Raw genomic sequence first — 20159 nt, forward strand, 5'->3', positions numbered from 1 at the left:
GTCGGCGTCGGAGAAGAAACGCGGCGCTTCCTGGCGTAGAGACGCAGTGTGCGAACAGAGCAGCCCCTTGCGTCCGCGTCTTTTCCTCAGTGTGAGATTATCTTTTTGTTTCTGGCCTGGTCTGAGTTGGCCCCACAGAAAGCATGGACCAGACGAGCAAAAAGTGGGGGCGACAGAAAAGGCCGGAGGGTTCCCTCAACGCAAGGCAGAGAGGCCAGCGTACCCAACCGTGTGGACCGCCGACCTCAGGGCCGAGCGAAAAGACCCCGCCCCCTGTCTACCGCCACCCTGGCGGAGGCGGCTGCTAAAGGCCGGAAGGCGGGGCCGCCAGATCATCGCGCGAGACTAGCCACGCGACTTCCCAGAAAGCCTCAGGAAACATCTTTTTAGCGGCCAGGGAGCCGGTTTAGGGCGGAGGGGTGGGCGGGGCCTGCCCATATATTTAGCGGCACCGGAGGCCACGCCCCAAATCGGAAGTGACGGAGAGGAGCTCGCGCGTTGAAGATACCTCTATGGTTTTCCTCCCGTGCTTGAGTCGGGAAATGGCCGCGGTGTAGTTACAAGGGAGATAAGTGCCGGGAACCGTGCTTCGGCGTGTCAGGTAGGCCTTGCGTTGCATTCAAATCACTCAAAGGGCAGTGTATGTCGAGGAGGAGTGAATATTGTTGAATCTTTTGTTGGTAGTGGCGGGTTGGCGGCGACAGGAGAACCCAGGAGACGTTGCGCCGTTATTTATGCGTTTCCCGGTCAGCTTCCCTCAGGTTTTCGAGGCACTACGGCCCGAAAAGGTGGGGGTGGGGTGAGCAGCGAGAACGGTGTGCGCGCGCGCGCGCGCGGCTCCGAGCCTGGCTCGAAACCCACAGACCGCGCGGCCTTCTCTTGCGCTTGCGCAGATCTCTCTCTTCAACCCTTCCCCCATTTCCTCAGCCCGGACCTCTGCGCGCGCCCGACTTAACGCTCGCCTCGCGCACGCGCGTTTCCTCCTCCCTCCCTCCGCCGCCTACGGCCCCTGAGGCGGGCCGAAGTACAACTTGTGTTCGCCTCTCCTTCGCTGGAATCGCCACCTTTCTTCCCGGCCTTTGGGGCTTTGATAGGATCACTGACGTACAGCATAGTGCCTTGGGTAGGTTAGCTAACCGCTTTCCGCGTCGTTTGAACTCCTTTTCCCCGGCTTCACGCTCCCAGTCGGTTTACGCCTTATTTTGGTTACCCTACTTTGTCTTAGGATCCTGTTCCGTTCTTCAGACCCCGGCATCCGCCTCCGGCCTTCGGGGTTGCGGGAAAATTGTCTTCGGGGCTAATCTAATCGGGTCCCCCTGGTAACTCTGCTTTGAAGCGAAAGTGCACTCTTGACTGTAGGAGTTGGTGCCTAATCACGGTTTCCTAGTTTGGGCAGTGGGCCTTAGTCGATGGAACGGCCCCGCCACCCCCGGGCCTAAAGGGCATTTGTGTAGTACCCGCGAAGCCACGTCCTTTCTGCGAGAGTTTCAGCCCCTTGTACCTCGTTAGAAATGTTGCAGCCGTGATTGGTACAGTTGGTGGTATACATGGAGGGGAGTGGTGAGTTGAGGTTAAGGAATTTGCCCTCATTTTAAGTCCGTAGTTGGCTTTATTTACTTTTAAGGTTTATCTCGTCAGAATCAAGCAGCAGTACTGGCAGCTACTTTTCGACGTCAAAATTTTTTTTTAATAAAGCATTTTAGAATTGAAAAAACAGAGACTAAAGTTGGAGGCAGATATGACCAAAAATGATGTACAGAGATCAGCTGCTTCAGACTTGTAGCTCTTTGCAGCAGCGCCTTTAAAATTTTTTTGGTATTAAAAAGCAAAACAGAATTTCTTATCTCTCAATGTGAATTTTCCTTCCGATTGGACTGTAGTTGAAAAGAAGGGTTGGGCTGCAGGTCAGACAATAAAGAACCTTTACATGGGAAAAACCACTACCAGTTTATTTGCATTATTATGTAATCCTAGCCAATTTAGGGTAAGTAATCGAATCGAAGGATCTCACTTTAGGTGAACAACCTAAATAAAGCCTGTTTACTGATGGCAGTTAGCTTTTTTTAAAAAATACCACACTTTCATTGATACATTGTGGTAAACATTGAAATCCCCCTTGATTCAGATAATTAAAATGGTGGCAAAGGAAATTTTTTAGGTAGAGCTGATTCTTGACTTGGAAGAACAATAGTATTTTAGGACTTGGAAATAGACCTGTAAAAACTTGTCACTTGGTAGGCTCAGGTCTAGTTGAGTTTATTGAATGACTTATGTGGGCAGCTACCTGTACTAGATTAACTATGTGAGTCACGACTTACAGAAACGAAGAAAGTCTTTTCAGTTCTACATAAAGCTTTGGATTGGGAGTTTCCAGAAGCTACATTCAAAATCATTAGTTGACCACTAGCTGAATTCTACTGTGTAATTTACAGTGATTTATTAAATAACAAGAAGTAGGTAAGGGAATCAAGAAGTCCAAGTTATCTCTGGGTAGTAAGTGTAAATGTTTAGGTTATAGTTGTAGGTTAGGAATTTGTTCATTTTTCAACTCCAGTTTCTTAAACAGTGGTCATCAGTATTACATCGGAGTCTTAAGTATTGAATGTTTTATTTGTCCCCAGGGCTGGAAAAAAACAATCTACAGACATTAATGTAGTAATAATACAGGCCTACATTTGTGTGTTATTTTGGAATTTTCAAACACTTTAATTTTACTTGATCCAGTATTTCTCCTTATACTAGGTGGAGGCCAAAAAAGGTAGAAAACTTCTTAGGGCTACATGAACCAGGGATTGGCACACCCTGGTCTAGAATGAAGGTATTCTTTCTTTTTCTCAGTTCTGTGCGTTTTTTGTTTTTTTTTTTAAAGCAGGCTGACAAGGAGCTGGACAAAGAACTAAAAATTTGCAGCTAAACCTATCATTTTTTAAAGCTTTTACTTGTGGAAATTTTCAAGCACAAAGTCGAGAGACTAGTGAACTGTTATCATCCAGGTTTAATAATTACCAGCATTTACCAATTTTAATATTATTTGTTTTTCTGTTTTTAAAAAATTTTTATTTTATATTGGCATATAGGTGATTAACTGTTGTGTTTCAGGTGTACAGCAAAGTGATTCAGTTATACATATACATATATCTATTCTTCAAATTCATTTTTTCTGGAGTGTTTTAAAGCAAAATTCCTTTTTTTTTTTTAATTAAAGAAATTCACATTCTTTTATTTATTTATTTATGGCTGTGTTGGGTCTTCGTTTCTGTGCAAGGGCTTTCTCTAGTTGTGGCAAGTGGGGACCACTCTTCATCGCGGTGCGCGGGTCTCTCACCATCGCGGCCTCTCTTGTTGCGGAGTACAGGCTCCAGACGCGCAGGCTCAGTAATTGTGGCTCACGGGCCCAGTTGCTCCGTGGCATGTGGGATCTTCCCAGACCAGGGCTCGAACCCATGTGCCCTGCATTGGCAGGCAGACTCTCAACCACTGCGCCACCAGGGAAGCCCCAAAATTCCTTTTTTATAATGCTGGTTAATGCCATATCAAAAATATCAAACTTAAATATAGTAATCATTTGAAGCAAAATTAATAAACTGCAGTTAAGACTGTCACAGACCAGGTTTACCAATAATGATAGTTAACATTTGAGTGCATACCATGTGCCAAACTTTAAGTTGCTTACATTTATTAGTTCAATTTGTTAATTTTAAACCTATGAGTAAGTATCGTAATTAATCTTATTTTATAAATGTGGAAACTGAAGCTGGAAGAGATTAAGGTAATTTGTCCAGTGTTGGACAGCTAGTTATTGGTCAAGTCAGAATTTTGAACCTAGTCAGTTGGAGTAAGAGTCATGGGATATTAATTTTAGGATTATTAAAGATGTGAATAGCAATAATTTGTTTACAAAAATCTGGAGCTCAAATTCCCTGAGTATGCTAAAATTAAGATGGCTCAAGTATGCTTGATAGGGTAACCTAAAGAATCTCTTCTGGAGGAGCTTCAACTTGTGTATTTTGTTGAGCCCAGTTGTCTTTGTGCTTTCCATCACTTGTGTTCTAGCTGATCATTATGTATTATTCTATAAACGATAAACTCTGTTAAGATATCTAAGAACTTTTATTTATTTTTGGACCTGCTCCATGGCTTGAGGGATCTCAGTTCCCTGACCAGGGATTGAACTGGGCCACATCAGTGAAAGCCCAGAATCCTAACCACTAGGCCACCAGGGAACTCTCATTAAGAACTTTATTTAAAAAAATAAAGCCTGACTCATTCTCTTGTGTTAACTGGTTGGTGAATCATTTGGATAAAGGTGCATGAAGCACTTTTATTCTCTGTTTTTACAGTGTGTTAGTAAGTGATCTTGTTTAGAATAGAGGGAAGATTGATTTGATATTTTGAGTTATATGTGTAGGTTATGGCCACGTCAGGCATCTGTCAGGGTATCGGAGAGAGCACAGGAGATCTTGGTCAAATTCTGGATTAACTTTTTACAGTCTGTGACCATGGGCAGCCTAAAAGGGCAAACAAATATCCTGTTTTTGTCCCCAAATTTGCACTTCTTCCAGATACTTGAGCCCAAAACTTAGAATTTAGGGGCACCGTTGATTTTTCTTTTTCTTTTTTGCTTTTTTTCCAATTCCCTGTGCTTCATACCACTAACAGTCTGTGAGCAAATACTGTTGACTCTATTTATGTACTTCCAAACCAGATTCTGGATTTGCCTCTTTTTTCTTTCTTTATTGCTACCACTTTATCCAGGCGACCATTATATTGAACTTCAGCCTTCTAGTTTGTCTCCGTGTTGTTCTCTCCAAGTTGTTCATGCTCTACCCAGCAGCCATCTTAAATAATATGGTGTGACTTCCCTGATCAGACTTTCCAGGGTCTTCCCATTACAGTTAGAATAAAATCTAGACTCTTTACTCTGGCCTACTTATTGGATGCTATTTGATTTGGTCTTTTCCTGTCTCTCCTGTTTTGTCTTATACCCTCTCCTTGATCACAGCGCCTGAACCTTCTTGCTGGTCTTTTTGTCCTGAATTTGCTACGTTTGTGTCCTTTGCCTAGAATGCTTTTCTTTTCTTGGGTCTTTGCAATGTTCCTTGTCTAAGCTTAGCTTAACTGTTACCTCTTTAAATACGGTTCAAGGACCCACCGTAGTAGTCCTGCTCTTTGCCTCTTGACACATCACTTTTTTGTTTTCTCTCTTCCCCTAGCTTGAACGTAAGCTCCAAGAGAGTAGGGAATTTAATGTCTCACTTAAAGTGCTATATTTCCTACACTAGAATAGTTGTGCCTGGCTTGTGATAGGCACCTTTGTTGTAAATTCATATGAATTTTGAAAGCTTAAATTCATCTGAAAGATGGAGTTAAATATGTAGTTTATAAGATTATGAGGATTAAATCAGGTGATTTTATTTAAAGTCACCTAGCACAATTCTGGGCACATGGTTGGTAGTTAGTTTAATTTGCTGTAATTTGTTGATTTCTGTTCTTCTTTAGTTTTTGGGAGGGCAGGGACCTTTTACAGTTATGTCTCCCATAATATTTAGCACAGTGCTTTTGTACATAGATTTCATTAAAAAAAAAAAATAGAGGAGCAGATTACAGTCTTTGTACTGTCTTAAGTATTAATATATTATTAAATATCAATATAATCTACATTATATATTAAGTATATTGTGTGACATTTTGTATATGATCATTGAGTTCTTGGTATGAATATTTCAGAATATATTCATAGATTGTGAACAAGAGTGTATATCTAATCTACTAGTCTAACAGCCTACAGCCCCTTCTTCCTCACTGCTATTTCTAGTGTATATTTTCTTGGAACTTCAGAAAATCATCACTTGGAGTAAAGAGAGATTTGGCAGTTGGTTCTTCTCTGGATATATAGAAATTAAAATTAGCCTTTTAGAATTGTTTGGGGGAAGTGTTAGCTAAAATGAGCCTTGTATCACTTCCAGCAGTGAATCAGTAGTATTGGACTTCTAGGTCAGCATAAAGTTTCATAACAACGCACCAATTTAGATGATGAGAGTTTTCCTCTGCCCACTTGGGGGATTTGATATTTTTTAAACTAAACATGCAAGGACTTTAGAAATCTTTTTGTTTCTGTATCCATGACCTTTTGTTTTTGCTAATTTTTATTTTGGTATATTTCCCTTAATTGCTAAGTTCCTATTCCTCCTTCCTGTCTGAAAGCTCAGATCTCTTAATCCCCTCAGCTGTAGGGTCATGGGTATTTAGGGGACATTTTCTTGATTTACCAGTTTAATTTTAATTTCTTCTACTTCGTATTTTCATTTTTACTCATTTTTCATTGGATTGATAACTTGGTAAGATTCACAGATTTTCATGTTGTTTTTTCTTCATTCAGGTTGGTTTATGAATTCCTTGAGTATAGGCATGTACAATGTTACATTGTTCAGTTTCTGCTCCCCTAGTGTTTTTTGACTGTTCTTTGCACATAATTGATAATCATTGAATGTTATTCATTAGGCTAAGTTTTTCAGTAAATACTGAAACTGCTTAATAGTCTGTGCAGATTTTAAATTTATTTGCATAGTAATGGTAAATTAGGAAGAGCATTGGCTTCCAATAGATATTTGTTTCATCTACTGGCTGTTCTTTTATTGGAACATCTGTACATGTATCAAAATGCTTTTAGGCACAAAATTAGAATTACTGTGATGGCTGTTACATGAATTTAAAAAACCAGCTTCAAATGAAACCAAACTGTATGAAAGGAAGTGACCAGGAGAGAATAAGATAAATAGCAGAGCACTAAAATAAACTTATATTGTAGTTAAGTTATAAACTATAGCATTATGAATACTAACTATAGATACATGACATGTTTTGATATACCAAGATGGCCACTTAACGCCAGCCACTTTGGAATTTTCTGATAGGATGACAGCATAGCTTCTGTTTTCTAAAGCCCAAATTGCTAAAACTAGAATTCAGGTGTTTGAATTAAAGGTGCTTCAGTTTCATAATGCGCTGCTGCGTTCTGATTGAAACAAAAAAAGTTAAGTTCTTTTAAGCTTTTGTGGTTAAAAATTTATTTCCTGAATCAGTTTCCCATTCCATGAAATATTTAGTGCCTTTATTAAGAGTTTATTGCAGTGTTTAGTGTGATGCTTTGTAAACAGTGAATTTTTAATTTACCATAATTCAAATTCATATTTTTTTTATCTTTGCTAGGAGTTTGAATTTAGAATTTAATTTCTCAGAACATTCTCTCCAGGAAGAATTTTACAGTATTTCAAATACTTCACTTGACTGCTTGATCCTGCATAAAACCCAAGGTAAATAATATCCTTTTTTCTAGTTTTCAGTTTTGGTTTATTTAAGAAAGTGTGACTTCTGAACTCATGATTTAGACTGATTAAAAGTGATGTGGTCTGAAGCTCTTGGGGGTTTTCTGGTGGCTTGTATGAAGTAAGCCAGATTTTAAAAGTTGGTTTTAAGGAAAAGATTTTCTATCTCTTCTGCTTCTAGGTTGTGTGCCTGCTTCTACTTCTATAAACACATCTGCTTAAAGACTCAGAACACACTAAGTTATTTAAAAGTAAAACAAGACAAAATAACTCTGTTTATTTAACTACCTCCTTTATGCATGCAAGAGGAGTTCTGTAACTTAGCTTTTTTCCCCTTATGTGCGTGTTAAGGTAATTAAAGTTGATTGCTTATTATGTGCTAAACATTGTATTAAGTATATTACATGTATCAACTTGTTTAATCCTCACTACAACTGAGGAGAGTACTGTCTTTATGTATTTCTTAACTTACTTGGAATTAAGAGTGAGAGAAGACAAAGCTGGTATTTGTCTCTTTGAAGATAGATATGTTTTGTTTTGAAATAAATATTTGACACCCCTTGAATTTGTCATTTATGTGGTTTTTTGGTGAGGAAGTATGCTGACATCATTGTCTCCTCTATAATTCAGCTCATCTTAGTACTTTCAAATACTATTTCATAATACTGAGCAAAGTCTAGGTAGGTCAAATAAGTGCATTAAAACATTTTGATGGTAGGAGAAATGGTTTAAATATCTGGCAATTGCAGGCTATTAAGAAAGTGAGTTGATTTTTATGGAAAAAAAATTACTTAATTTGTATAAGTTAGTGGAAATTTGGAAATAGTGTAGCAGGAATAAAGTTGGGAGGCATATGTATATGTTTAATTCTGTGAAGAGTAGATCTTATAAATCATTTAGTCCTGTTACTGATTTCTGTGAGGTCTGATTATTGTATTAGATACTAGGCAGTGTTTAGAAAAGTTAGAGTACGGGTGCCCAAGTTCTCTTTTTCTTGTAGTTCCAAATTATCTCTTTCTTGCAGCAGTCTCTTCAGTTTATTCATCTTTTATCCTTTTTCATCTTCTCACCAGAAGGCTACAGGGTGAACTAGGCATTGTCACATAAGTCCATTTTTATTCTGCAGTCATGACTATTGAAAGCAGAGCCATGGCTCCAGCTGTTCAGACTTAGTGACCTTTATTCTACTAGGAGACTATCCATCACCATTCCAAGCAGTATTGTATACATGGAGTGGTCAATTTAGTCCCATTTCAAGGCCATAAAGCACTTATGGTGGCAGTCGGGTAGGTTTATTTTATTTTTTTTAGTATTATGCCACTTTTATTTTCTCTTTTTCAGGTTCGTTATCTGTAATACTCTGATGTTATTTATCTTTTTTACAGGAGAGGTAGGCATTTGTATTGGGCATGGAATAACATCTAACATGCTGCTGTAGTCTGATATCATTGCTCTTTCTGGCTTCTGCAGCTGCTGCCTTTTTGGATTGAGGCACATAGGTGGGGCAGTCCATAGAAATCTTCTGTTGTGTCTTCCCTATACAGTACCTGTCATGCAGGTGAAAATACAGTTTTAGTTAGGGATAATTGACTGTCTTAGTACTCATGAATAATGATGAGTAATATCCTTTGAGAAACTTATGTCTTGTAAATTCAGTTTGTATCTGAAAATAAGTTAAATAATTGAAACTTCTTCACTTGTATTGTGATTTTAACCTTTTTCGCTCTCTCATTTGTCTAGGAGAAAAGAAATGGGTCGCTCCAATTCTAGATCACATTCTTCAAGATCAAAGTCTAGATCACAGTCTAGTTCACGATCAAGATCAAGATCACACTCAAGAAAGAAGAGATACAGGTGAATTACTGTGCTTTTAATTCCTTAAATAACGGTAATAATCATATCAGCTAATACTTCAGAAGTGCTTACACAGTGCTACATTCATTAACATGTTTTATTCTCAAAGAAACCTGTGAATGGATCTATTGTTATCCTTGTTTTAGAGTTAGTTCAGTGGGGGTCTTGGAATGTATTTCCCGCAGATAAGTGGGAACTGCTGTAATGTTAAGAGATGAATTGGATAATGTAAGAATTATTTGGCAGTAAGCAGTCTTTGCATACTGTTTCATAGTTTCTCATTTCTGACTCTGAGGTCTCAATAGGTTTATTCTTTTGTTTAAAAATGATGAACTCTGGTTGTCTTTCTTTAAGTAGCATAGAAAATAGAGACCACAAGTTGAAAATAAAAGTGACATTACGAATTAATACTTGTTTATGATTTTCCTGTACTGTTTTTCTAGGCCTGACTTTTTATTATGCATGCATTTAGCCAGTGGTATTTCACTGGTGAATACCTTCCATGGCATTACATTTTCTTTTAACACTATCACTTTAAGTGCCTGCATAAAGGTACTGTAATTTGTTAGTGTGTCCTATTGTTGGTTGTCAATTTTTTCCCCTGTTTTCTGTGCCTTCATTCCTAAGTCCTTTATTTTCTCAATATTTATCTTAGAATTGAGATTTTCTTCATTGAAAACAGTGAATTTTTACTTTTTTATAAATGAGGGCTTTTTTAAAAAAAATACATTTTTGGCTTTGACACTTTACATGTTATGTTCAACCAGAAGTATTTGGGATTGTAGGATGTAATAGTTTATTTTTCTTGCATTGATATTTATTTTATTTTTAGTTCTAGGTCTCGTTCCAGGACATATTCAAGATCTCGTAGTAGGGATCGCATGTATTCTAGAGATTATCGCCGAGATTACAGAAATAATAGAGGGATGAGACGACCTTATGGGTACAGAGGAAGGGGTAGAGGGTATTATCAAGGAGGAGGAGGTAGATATCATCGAGGTGGATATAGACCTGTTTGGAATAGAAGACACTCTAGGAGTCCTAGACGAGGTCGTTCACGTTCCAGGAGTCCAAAAAGAAGATCCGTTTCTTCTCAAAGATCCCGAAGCAGATCTCGCCGGTCATATAGATCATCTAGGTCTCCAAGATCATCCTCTTCTCGTTCTTCGTCCCCATATAGCAAGTCTCCTGTCTCTAAAAGACGAGGGTCTCAGGAAAAACAAACCAAAAAAGCTGAAGGGGAGCCCCAAGAAGAGAGTCCTTTGAAAAACAAATCACAGGAGGAACCAAAAGATACATTTGAACATGACCCATCTGAATCTATTGATGAGTTTAATAAATCAGCCACATCTGGTGATATTTGGCCTGGCCTTTCAGCATATGATAATAGTCCCAGATCACCCCATAGTCCTTCACCAATTGCTACACCACCTAGTCAGAGTTCATCTTGCTCTGATGCCCCCATGCTCAGTACAGTACACTCTGCAAAAAACACCCCCTCTCAGCATTCACATTCCATTCAGCATAGTCCTGAAAGGTCTGGGTCTGGTTCTGTTGGAAATGGATCTAGTAGATACAGTCCTTCTCAGAATAGTCCAATTCATCACATCCCTTCACGAAGAAGCCCTGCAAAGACAATCACACCACAGAATGCTCCAAGAGATGAGGCTAGGGGACGATCCTCATTTTATCCTGATGGTGGAGATCAGGAAACTGCAAAGACAGGAAAATTCTTAAAAAGGTAAGAACTGAGAGAATTTAGATTATAATATTAATACTTCTGTTCTTTGAATTCTTTTTGGATTTTAAGACTAAATATTGCTTTGTGATGTGTATTTAGCTATTTTTACTCATGATTTCTTTCTTTATAAGATAATTCTAAGTTGTTTTTACTTACATCTTGTTAACTTTGGAAGTGAAGTGTTCTAATGTTTATGAAGCTAATTCATATTCCTCTTTTTCATTTTATCCATTTTTAGTCCAGAATTCAGAATATAAATGAGAAATTGAGTAGCATAAAGCATAACTAACGGTTAACATGTTGTAAAAACAGTAAAAACAATATAACTAACGGTTAACATGTTGTAAAAACAGATTAATTTTATAAGTGTTAGCTTATTTTGTTCTCTTTACCATTATAATGTGACCTACATAAATAATGCAGTTATATTACATGTTCTTGTGTGGTATTATAAACAGTCCAGCTGCCAGTTTTTAACGAATCTGCCTGACTGTAGAAAAGATGATAAATGGTATTTCTTACTCAAGTAAACATTTCAAAGAGATACTTGGTTTGAATTCTAATTTCAAGCATTGCTAAAGGTTACTAAAAAGCTTAATGAAAATGGGTTGCTAAGGTAGTGTGATTGAGGGAATACTGCAAGCATGCTATTTATGGTTTGGTGCTATACAATCTAAAATTAATTTTCTTATTGAACTGATACATAGTTTCTACTTAATATTACCAGAAGTCATCATTTTCTACTGCAAAGTATATATTAACTATTTTGTGATCTAGATAGACTATTAAATATTTAATATTAATTACCTTGAAGTCCACTTTTTTGAACTCTTATTTATATTAGATAAGTGAAATAGTCTGAGATTTTGAATATAATCATAAGTAGAATTTTAATAGATAAGTATATTGTTTATTAGTGGTTCTTAGCCTCAGAAATTAAGCTGTGTTGTATGTTCTAGAATCTCTGTGGAAACTTGGATTTGTTAGTGCAGAATTGTGGACTATAAATAGAATAGGTTTTTGAGAATGGCTTTACTTTCTTTAAACTTTAGGAAGTCTAATATGTAAATTTATTTAAAAACTCAGTACGTAAGCTGTATGGATGAGTTTAATGCTTTTTAAAAGTGGAATCTGAAAAAGCACTTTTCAGTAGGATTTTTTCCTCTTATTACTGGTCCTGTGATATTGGGAAGCTCATTTAAGTATGCAAGTGATCTGCAATGAATGCAATCCAGAGTTACCATCCTCTTCTTTGCTTATTCACAGGTTCACAGATGAAGAGTCTAGAGTATTCCTGCTTGATAGGGGTAATACCAGGGATAAAGAGGCTCCAAAGGAGAAAGGATCAGAGAAAGGGAGGGCAGAGGGAGAATGGGAAGATCAGGAAGCTCTAGATTACTTCAGTGATAAAGAGTCTGGAAAACAAAAGTTTAATGATTCAGAAGGGGATGACACAGAGGAGACAGAGGATTATAGACAGTTCAGGAAGTCAGTTCTTGCAGATCAGGGTAAAAATTTTGCTACTACATCTCACCGGAATACTGAGGAGGAAGGACCCAAGTACAAGTCCAAAGTTTCATTGAAAGGCAATAGAGAAAGTGATGGATTTAGAGAAGAAAAAAATTATAAACTTAAAGAGACTGGATATGTAGTGGAAAGGCCTAGCACTACAAAAGATAAGCACAAGGAAGACGACAAAAGTTCTGAGAGAATAACAGTAAAGAAAGAAACTCAGTCACCTGAGCAGGTAAAGTCTGAAAAGCTCAAAGACCTCTTTGATTACAGTCCCCCTCTACACAAGAATCTGGATGCACGAGAAAAGTCTACCTTCAGAGAGGAGAGCCCACTTAGGATCAAAATGATAGCCAGTGATTCTCATCGTCCCGAAGTCAAACTCAAAATGGCACCTGTTCCTCTTGATGATTCTAACAGGTAATCCACATTGATACCTAGTAATCTGTGGGTGGTTAGTTAATAATCCAGTTAATTATTTTCTGAATGTACTTCCCATTTTCATATTCAAACCAATGGTATATTTTGTTTGTATGTGTCTGTTACCGATATGCTCCAGACCTGCTTCCTTGACTAAAGACAGGCTACTTGCTAGTACACTTGTCCATTCTGTCAAGAAGGAGCAAGAATTCCGATCCATCTTTGACCACATTAAGTTGCCACAGGCCAGCAAAAGCACTTCAGAGTCATTTATTCAACACATTGTGTCCTTGGTTCATCATGTTAAAGGTATGTTTAGTATGTTTCTTATCGGGAATTAAATTTCTCTTGCAAGTAAAAAAATGAACAGCTATGTGTAATGATTAATGCACCCCAGGGCTAGCAAATATATGTAGACTATTAAATTTTTGGAAAAATAGCACTACATGAAAGAGATAACAGTTTGGTTAACGTTAAGACCTATTTAATAAAGTGATTTTTAATATTTAATAAAGTGATTAAAATGCTAAATAGAATTAAAACATACCCTAAAAATCTGTATCATGATAAAACATGACGTAGATTTATACAATGCTAAAAGTCTTTTTGAAATGTACCGTAATACTATATTTGAAGTGCAGGGTGCTTACAGATTATCTTTGATTGCATGCATGTGACTTGTATTAATGTACTCTTGGCATGGATTTATAACAAAGTGGGGCAGTATCGTTACTATTATTTATTAAGAATTTCTTTTTAACTTTTAAAGAAACTTGAAACCAGTGGGGAAAAACAGTATTAATTTCCTGTGTTAATTTTGTATTAGTTAACTTGTTATAATATTTGACTTTTTTATACGATAAATAAACCAGAAAAACGTTATTAGGATTTTTAAAGGGGAAAAAAGTTCAAGAAATTTATAAGTAGGTTGGATAAGTAGTGATTCTGTGAATAGTGACTGAGTAGGATAATAATTATGACATTTCTTTAGGTCCTAGGGTTGATAAGCATGTTCATTTCAACTGAGTAGTGATGTTCTATTTTCACTAGTATGTAGTTTTAGTTTCAAAGTTACTAATAATTTTCAAAGGTTTTAGCATGTGACTTTTTGGGCAAATAGATCTTGTTTTTATTATTTTGGTTTTGTGTTTGAAAGGCAGTTTACTTTGAAATAGTTTCTTACCTAGGAATCTCCATGGCTGTTGCTCTGAAAAGCCGTTTTTTGAAAAGTTTGTCTTTGGATGTGAGAACAACTCATAATAGCTGAAACTTGCCTTTAGCAAATTCTTTGTGCATTTGATATTTCAAAACAGTGACTAGTTAATGAATTTCTTTTTGACTGTAATTATTTAAACATAGTAACAAAAGAGTTTTGTTATTTGGCTATAACTAGGTTTGTGAACCAGTTTATGACCATATTACTGTGGTGCATAGAATATGAAACGTTAACATTTTTTCTTTTTTCACCTTTTTTTGACCTGTCTCCACATTTTACAATTTATTGGTGAATTTTGAGATCAGGTTTTGATAAAATTTTTCCTTTTTCGTTTTCTTTCTTTTTTTTTTTTTTTTTTTTTAAAAACTGTAGTTATGTTTCATTATTCGTATTGTGCAACCGATCTGAACAGCTCTTACTTAATATAGAGCTGAAAATGCCCAGTGATGTTTTCTTTTTCATTGTAACTAGGTCCTGGAATATGTTTTGAAATGGCAAATCCATGTTTCAAAGTAAAATAGCTGTTGAAAGATACAGGCAAAGTTGAATCTTCTGTCTTCCTGGCAAAAATGGCATAAAAACTGAGTTGCTAGCTCAAATTCCTGGGTTTCATGGAATTATGATTGAGGCACTACCCTTGTAGTGGCCGTTTCAAGTTTTAATGATTGGTTATGAGACATGTGCTGGATATTGGGCGGTAAGTTGACACAGATGTATGTTGACCTGTTAAGCAGATAGCTTGCTTCATAATGTAACATTTCATGACTTTATACGTCTTTCTATATTACATCTACAGCATATTTTGAAATGGTTTACAAACTAATCAGTATTGCTATTACTAATTTTAAAGTTGTTAAAAGAAAGACAAGACAATAATATCAAATGTGCTGTCAGGTTTGCCAAGATGCCAGAGTTTTGGAGTAATTGATTTAAAAAATATTTTTCCAATTGAAATGGCAGTATTCAGTTTTTTCTTAAATCCAGTTTTTCTTGTCAACATAGTTCTTGCTGAAATACTTTGATTAGCTTACTAAAACTAGCTGTGTAGTTATTGTAGCATTTTTTGTTTTCTGCAAATGATTACTTGAAGTTAACTTCATTGGTTCATATTGGCAAGGCTTAAGGACATTCACATATTATTGTTCGTTTTGTTCTGTTTGAGGAAGTGTAGTGCATTATTGAAATGGAATTAGAGACTCAATTTAATATATTTATTGTTCTTGGACTATATGCAATATTGACAGGGACCTTTGAGGAACTTTGCATCAGTTACCTGTTGAGGTACAAGAAGTTACAAGGGACGGGGTAGGAGTTCTTTGTAACACTTGGTTCTCTTCTGCTAGGTTTCTTGAGTATTTTTATTTTCTTTTCACCTGCTACATGCCCTTCTGTCACAAATGAAAATCCCTCTTAAAAGTAAAGATAACTAACTGGGCAGTGTTTCTCCTAAATCAACAGAGCAATACTTCAAATCAGCTGCAGTGACCCTAAACGAGAGGTTCACTTCGTATCAGAAAGCCACTGAAGAACATAGTGCCCGGCAAAAGAGCCCTGAGATACACAGGTAATGTATACTGGGCATGTAAAAATGTTTTGATAGGAAGACACTGTGTAAACAAGTTTATGTTGGAACTATAGACAAGATATATGGAACTACATGGATGTCATGACACAAATGAACTTTGATTTATAGCTTGAATAAATATATTTCCAGTCTTGAAAAGTTTGTAATTTACTGTTTCTTCTTAATTTTCAGTTTTATTTCGTTTAAATTGGTTGTTAGAACTTAAAATACTAATTCTTGTCACTTGCCAGTATGGAATTAAATAGTTACCACATTTGTATGTTGAGAGGGGGTTGGATGCCTAGAGTAAGTAACGCTTGAATTCGATTTACTTCCAGTAAGTTTGTAAAATAAAAATGCTTGGTGAAAGGTAGAATTGTTTTTCATGAAAAGATCGTGAACGTTGAAGTCAGACGGTTATGTTCCAGTCCTTGCTCTCTCACTTAATTGCGTTGTGATAAAAAAGTTATTTAATCTCTTAACATTAGTTTTTCCCATCTACAAACAAGAATAACAGTGCCTGTTTTGCAGGGTGGTGGTGACAATTAGTATTGATTATAAAGTATCTAATTCGGTGCTTAATACAAAGTAGGTATGGTTTTGGTGGTCACTGCTGAAGAGGCACTGAGAAGATGAAACTGACACTAGCTTAAAAAGGCAAGGAGAGGCACAGAATAAAACTAAAGATCTACTGAATCTGTAAAAATACTGGAGATGCTTAACAAATAATCCTATTTGTATATTTATTGATACATAATGTATTATAATTGTATGATGATTAACACTTAAAATGATAATATCCAATTTAATCAAAACATGTTTTCCTTTTTTTGGTGGTTAAAGTAAGCTTGATATCTTAAAAGGTCAGGCTTCATTTATATATAAAAATTTGGTTGAAGCATTTTAATTCATTTTTAATAAATATAGTTTTTATTTCTTAATTATTAGGAATTAGATTAATAATCTTGCTTTGCTAAATTAGACAACTGGGAGAGAAACAACTGTCTAGTATTTTCTTTACAAAAAGGGACAATTTTAGGAATTTGTGGAACCATAAAGTTAATGTGACTACAAATAGACTTTATTTTACATTAAGGAGAATTGACATCTCTCCAAGTGCCCTGAGGAAGCACACCCGTTTAGCAGGGGAAGAGAGAGTTTTTAAAGAAGAAAATCAAAAGGTATGTTTTGAATGGACCTTTTTTTTTTTTTTTCTCATGTTAACTTCAGCTTAGTTAATGATATTGTACTAATAAGCATAGTCTGTTTAGGCAAAATGTTCATGGATATCATCTGTCTGTAACTTGTAAATACATTATGTATATATTTATGGTAGTGTGTATAGTGTATTTTCCTAGAAGAAATTAAGCTGACACTGTACTATATATCTAAGTTAAACCAAGAATAATTTTTTTAAATGCTACTGAAAGGAAGAAACTAGTTCTAAGAAAAGGGCAAAGAATCAATGAGTAGACAAAGGAAAATTATAAAAGCAAAGAAACAAATTATATTAGGGTTTCTGTTAGAGGTGAAATGGATGAGCCAGAATAAATATTCCGTGATTTATGTGTGCCTAAATTAATATCTCTAGGTTCTTCACAGAGAGAACAAGAAGTAATCTCCATGCTACTGGGCATTTTTGATCTGGACTAAGAAATAAGCATTCTAAGAACTGGTTTACAAATGAATATTTGGAACAAAAACTGTGTCACTGTTTTTGTGGATTGGGGGGAAGAATGCTTTTAAACTTGAGAAAGGAGTCTGTGAATGACTGGAATGACTGGCGTTGGGGTCGGGGGACTCTGAGTATGGAATTCAGTCGTTAAGGGACTCTGATTAATTGATAGTTTGAAATTGACATTTTCTAGGTAGATTATATGACAGTCCATAAAAGTCTAGTTGAAATGTGGAGCAAGGTTAAAAGGGAGCAACTGTCTGTTGTAGTGAAAAAGCTAGGGAGCTTGGAAGCGTATTGCTTGGTTCCAATTCTGGCCATCACCAAGTACTGTCTATGTGATATTAGGAAAGTAATTAGCTTCTTGGACATTGGTTTCCTAATAGGAAGAGTGAGAATACATCTGTTTTGCAGAGTTGAATAATTGGGCTGTTTTGGCATTTTTATTACTAGAAGCTGTTATTAATGGTTGTAGTATATAACCATTTTAATTAGGCATGCTGTTCATTAGATAAGAAATTTAGAGCTTAGGAAGAAAGTGGTTTCTTTGCATGGGGCACATTAATCTTGGAAAACCAGATTCTGAGAAGTGAATGCTAATTTTGGCTTTTACTTGCAATACCTTGGGTTCAATGTTGGTTAATTTTGTTTTGCCCACAATTTAGTCTATTCTTGTACTCTGACAGAGTATCTTCCTTCTCTCTTCGTTACTCAGACCGATTTTGATCGAGAGGAGGGAAAATAGTGATAACTAATGGAAGGACAAGAGGATATGACATTGCTTTTTATCCTTTATCTTCCTATCTGAGTGAACAATTAACATATATGTAGTACTATGTAGTTTTTATATATATATATATATATATGTATGTATATGTATATATATGTGTATATATATAGTTTGGCCTTTACAAAATACTTTCACTTATATTATCTTGTTACTTGTGGACTTGGTAATAATGTATTACTAGGTGAATAGGAAGGTTTTTGCTCTTGATTAGATTTTTCTTGTTACAGTGGGAGCAAATAGGTGAGTAGTTGGTATCATTTGGAGATATATTTATAGTTTTATGAATGTTTATGAACATTATAGCTAGACTTCCCAGAGTAAGTACTTCTTATTGTTGAATACTAGCAAGGATGTCCACATTGCTTAGCATCTTACTGATGTATAATTTTTCTTCATTCCTAGATGCCTCTTTTCCATCTTCCTAAATTATATAGTATTTGAAAAAGCAATGGAACAAGAAGGAGGTGAATTGTGACCCAGTTAAAACTAATGTCCGTTGCAATACCTGAATTGAGAAAGGGCAGTATATGGCCCAGATACTGAGTACAGGATTGGGAATAATATCTTTCTGGCTTTGTTTCTACCCTTGTTCAACCTCAGTTGGTTTCATTAATCATATTACACTTGCATGTTACGGAAATTGCAGAATACTTAACTTTTGAAGTGGTTTTTATTGGGTTGGTCAACTTACATGGGAAGAGCTTGATGACATCGAGGTTTAAATAATGAGAACCATTACTTTAGGATCCCTTAACTTTATAGGCAGATGGCTACACCCACAACTGAGTATAACCTCTATCATTGTTAAACTATATAAAAAACCATTTTGAAGGATGAGGGATGATAATGAGGGTGTGCTGAGTGGAAAAATAATTGTATCATTTTACTGTATGAAAGTTTATTATGGATTGCTTTGAACAAAAAGCATTGACATACTATGACATTTTCAAGATGATTACGTTTTAATAATTTCCCCAGTCTCATTATACTTGTGTACACAGATGTTTAGTGAAAACATCAAGTACATTTTTAAACAAAACTAAGTATGGAAGTAGTATGTTATTCATTCTTTTCTGATACTAAAATGCCAGCTTAGAAACTGGCATAAAATTTGGTTGTGTGTGTGTGTATATATATATAAATATATGTGTATATATATATATATATATATATGTATATATATGTATATATGTATATACACACAGACACATACATACATACACGACATATATATGTATTTTTTTCCCTATCGTTTCCCTGAAATCTGTATTTTACATCTGTCTTTTATAGGGAGATAAAAAATTAAGGTGTGATTCTGCTGATCTTCGGCATGACATTGACCGTCGGAGAAAAGAAAGAAGTAAAGAACGGGGGGATTCCAAGGGCTCCAGGGAATCCAGTGGATCAAGAAAGCAGGAAAAAACTCCAAAAGATTACAAGGAATACAAATCTTACAAAGATGACAGGTAATTGTTAAAACTGTCTGAGTTAGGTTTTAGCTTCTAATTAGCCTTTAATAATTGTCAGCTTAATTGCTTTCAATTTTGACTGTGTAATCGAATGTTTAAATTTAAACAATTAAAATTATTTGTTTTACAGCAAAAATATATTTGTCTTTTACACGGCTTATGGTGGATGAGGACAAAAACTTTGGAATAGCAAGCTAACACTGAAAAAAAAAATGACAAATTAATGTGTCCTATTATCCAGGCTACATCAGGAGGTTGGACTTCAATGCAGTGCATTTCTAGAAACAGTTTGTGTAAGAACTTTGGTTCGTTATGCTTGATTCCGCACTTTTTCAACTCATAACACCCAGAGTACAAGAATTTTAAACTGATGTCTAGTGGTTTAACATGGGAGAGATGGGGGGGAGGAAGGACTAGTTTTTTTGAAATGGCAATTTTCAAAGTAATGTTTCCATGGATACTGTTAGAAGTGGTAAGAGTTATCGCAGGTATGACCTTTTCGGGTGTTGCATTAGAATCATGTAAAATTGATCATCATAGAGTCAAATAAATAATAGGAGTACTAAGAAATATTATAGATGATTGTTTTCCTT

General features: G+C 36.0%; 1 protein-coding gene across 5 annotated transcripts in view; it reads left to right on the forward strand.

Moving 5' to 3' along the window:
• The first annotated feature begins 451 nt into the window (after positions 1-451).
• The window catches only part of BCLAF1 (BCL2 associated transcription factor 1), a 30360-nt gene continuing 10652 nt past the window's right edge, over positions 452-20159 (forward strand). For 2 of the 5 annotated variants that reach the window (XM_082474566.1, XM_082474568.1), the window contains exons 1-9: positions 452-601; positions 7210-7313; positions 9066-9179; positions 10012-10920; positions 12187-12852; positions 12992-13161; positions 15527-15632; positions 16729-16813; positions 19388-19563. In XM_082474566.1, the coding sequence (XP_082330692.1) occupies positions 9076-9179; positions 10012-10920; positions 12187-12852; positions 12992-13161; positions 15527-15632; positions 16729-16813; positions 19388-19563 (2216 nt within the window). In that variant the 5' untranslated portion in view covers positions 452-601; positions 7210-7313; positions 9066-9075. Of the gene's footprint in view, positions 602-7209; positions 7314-9065; positions 9180-10011; positions 10921-12186; positions 12853-12991; positions 13162-15526; positions 15633-16728; positions 16814-19387; positions 19564-19696; positions 19860-20159 lie in introns of all 5 variants that reach the window. The other 3 variants (XM_082474567.1, XM_082474569.1, XR_014267282.1) reach the window with 2 other exon arrangements.

Source organism: Balaenoptera physalus (assembly GCF_965194825.1).
Source record: "Balaenoptera physalus genome assembly, chromosome: 9".
In the NCBI taxonomy this organism is placed as follows: Eukaryota; Metazoa; Chordata; class Mammalia; order Artiodactyla; family Balaenopteridae; genus Balaenoptera; species Balaenoptera physalus.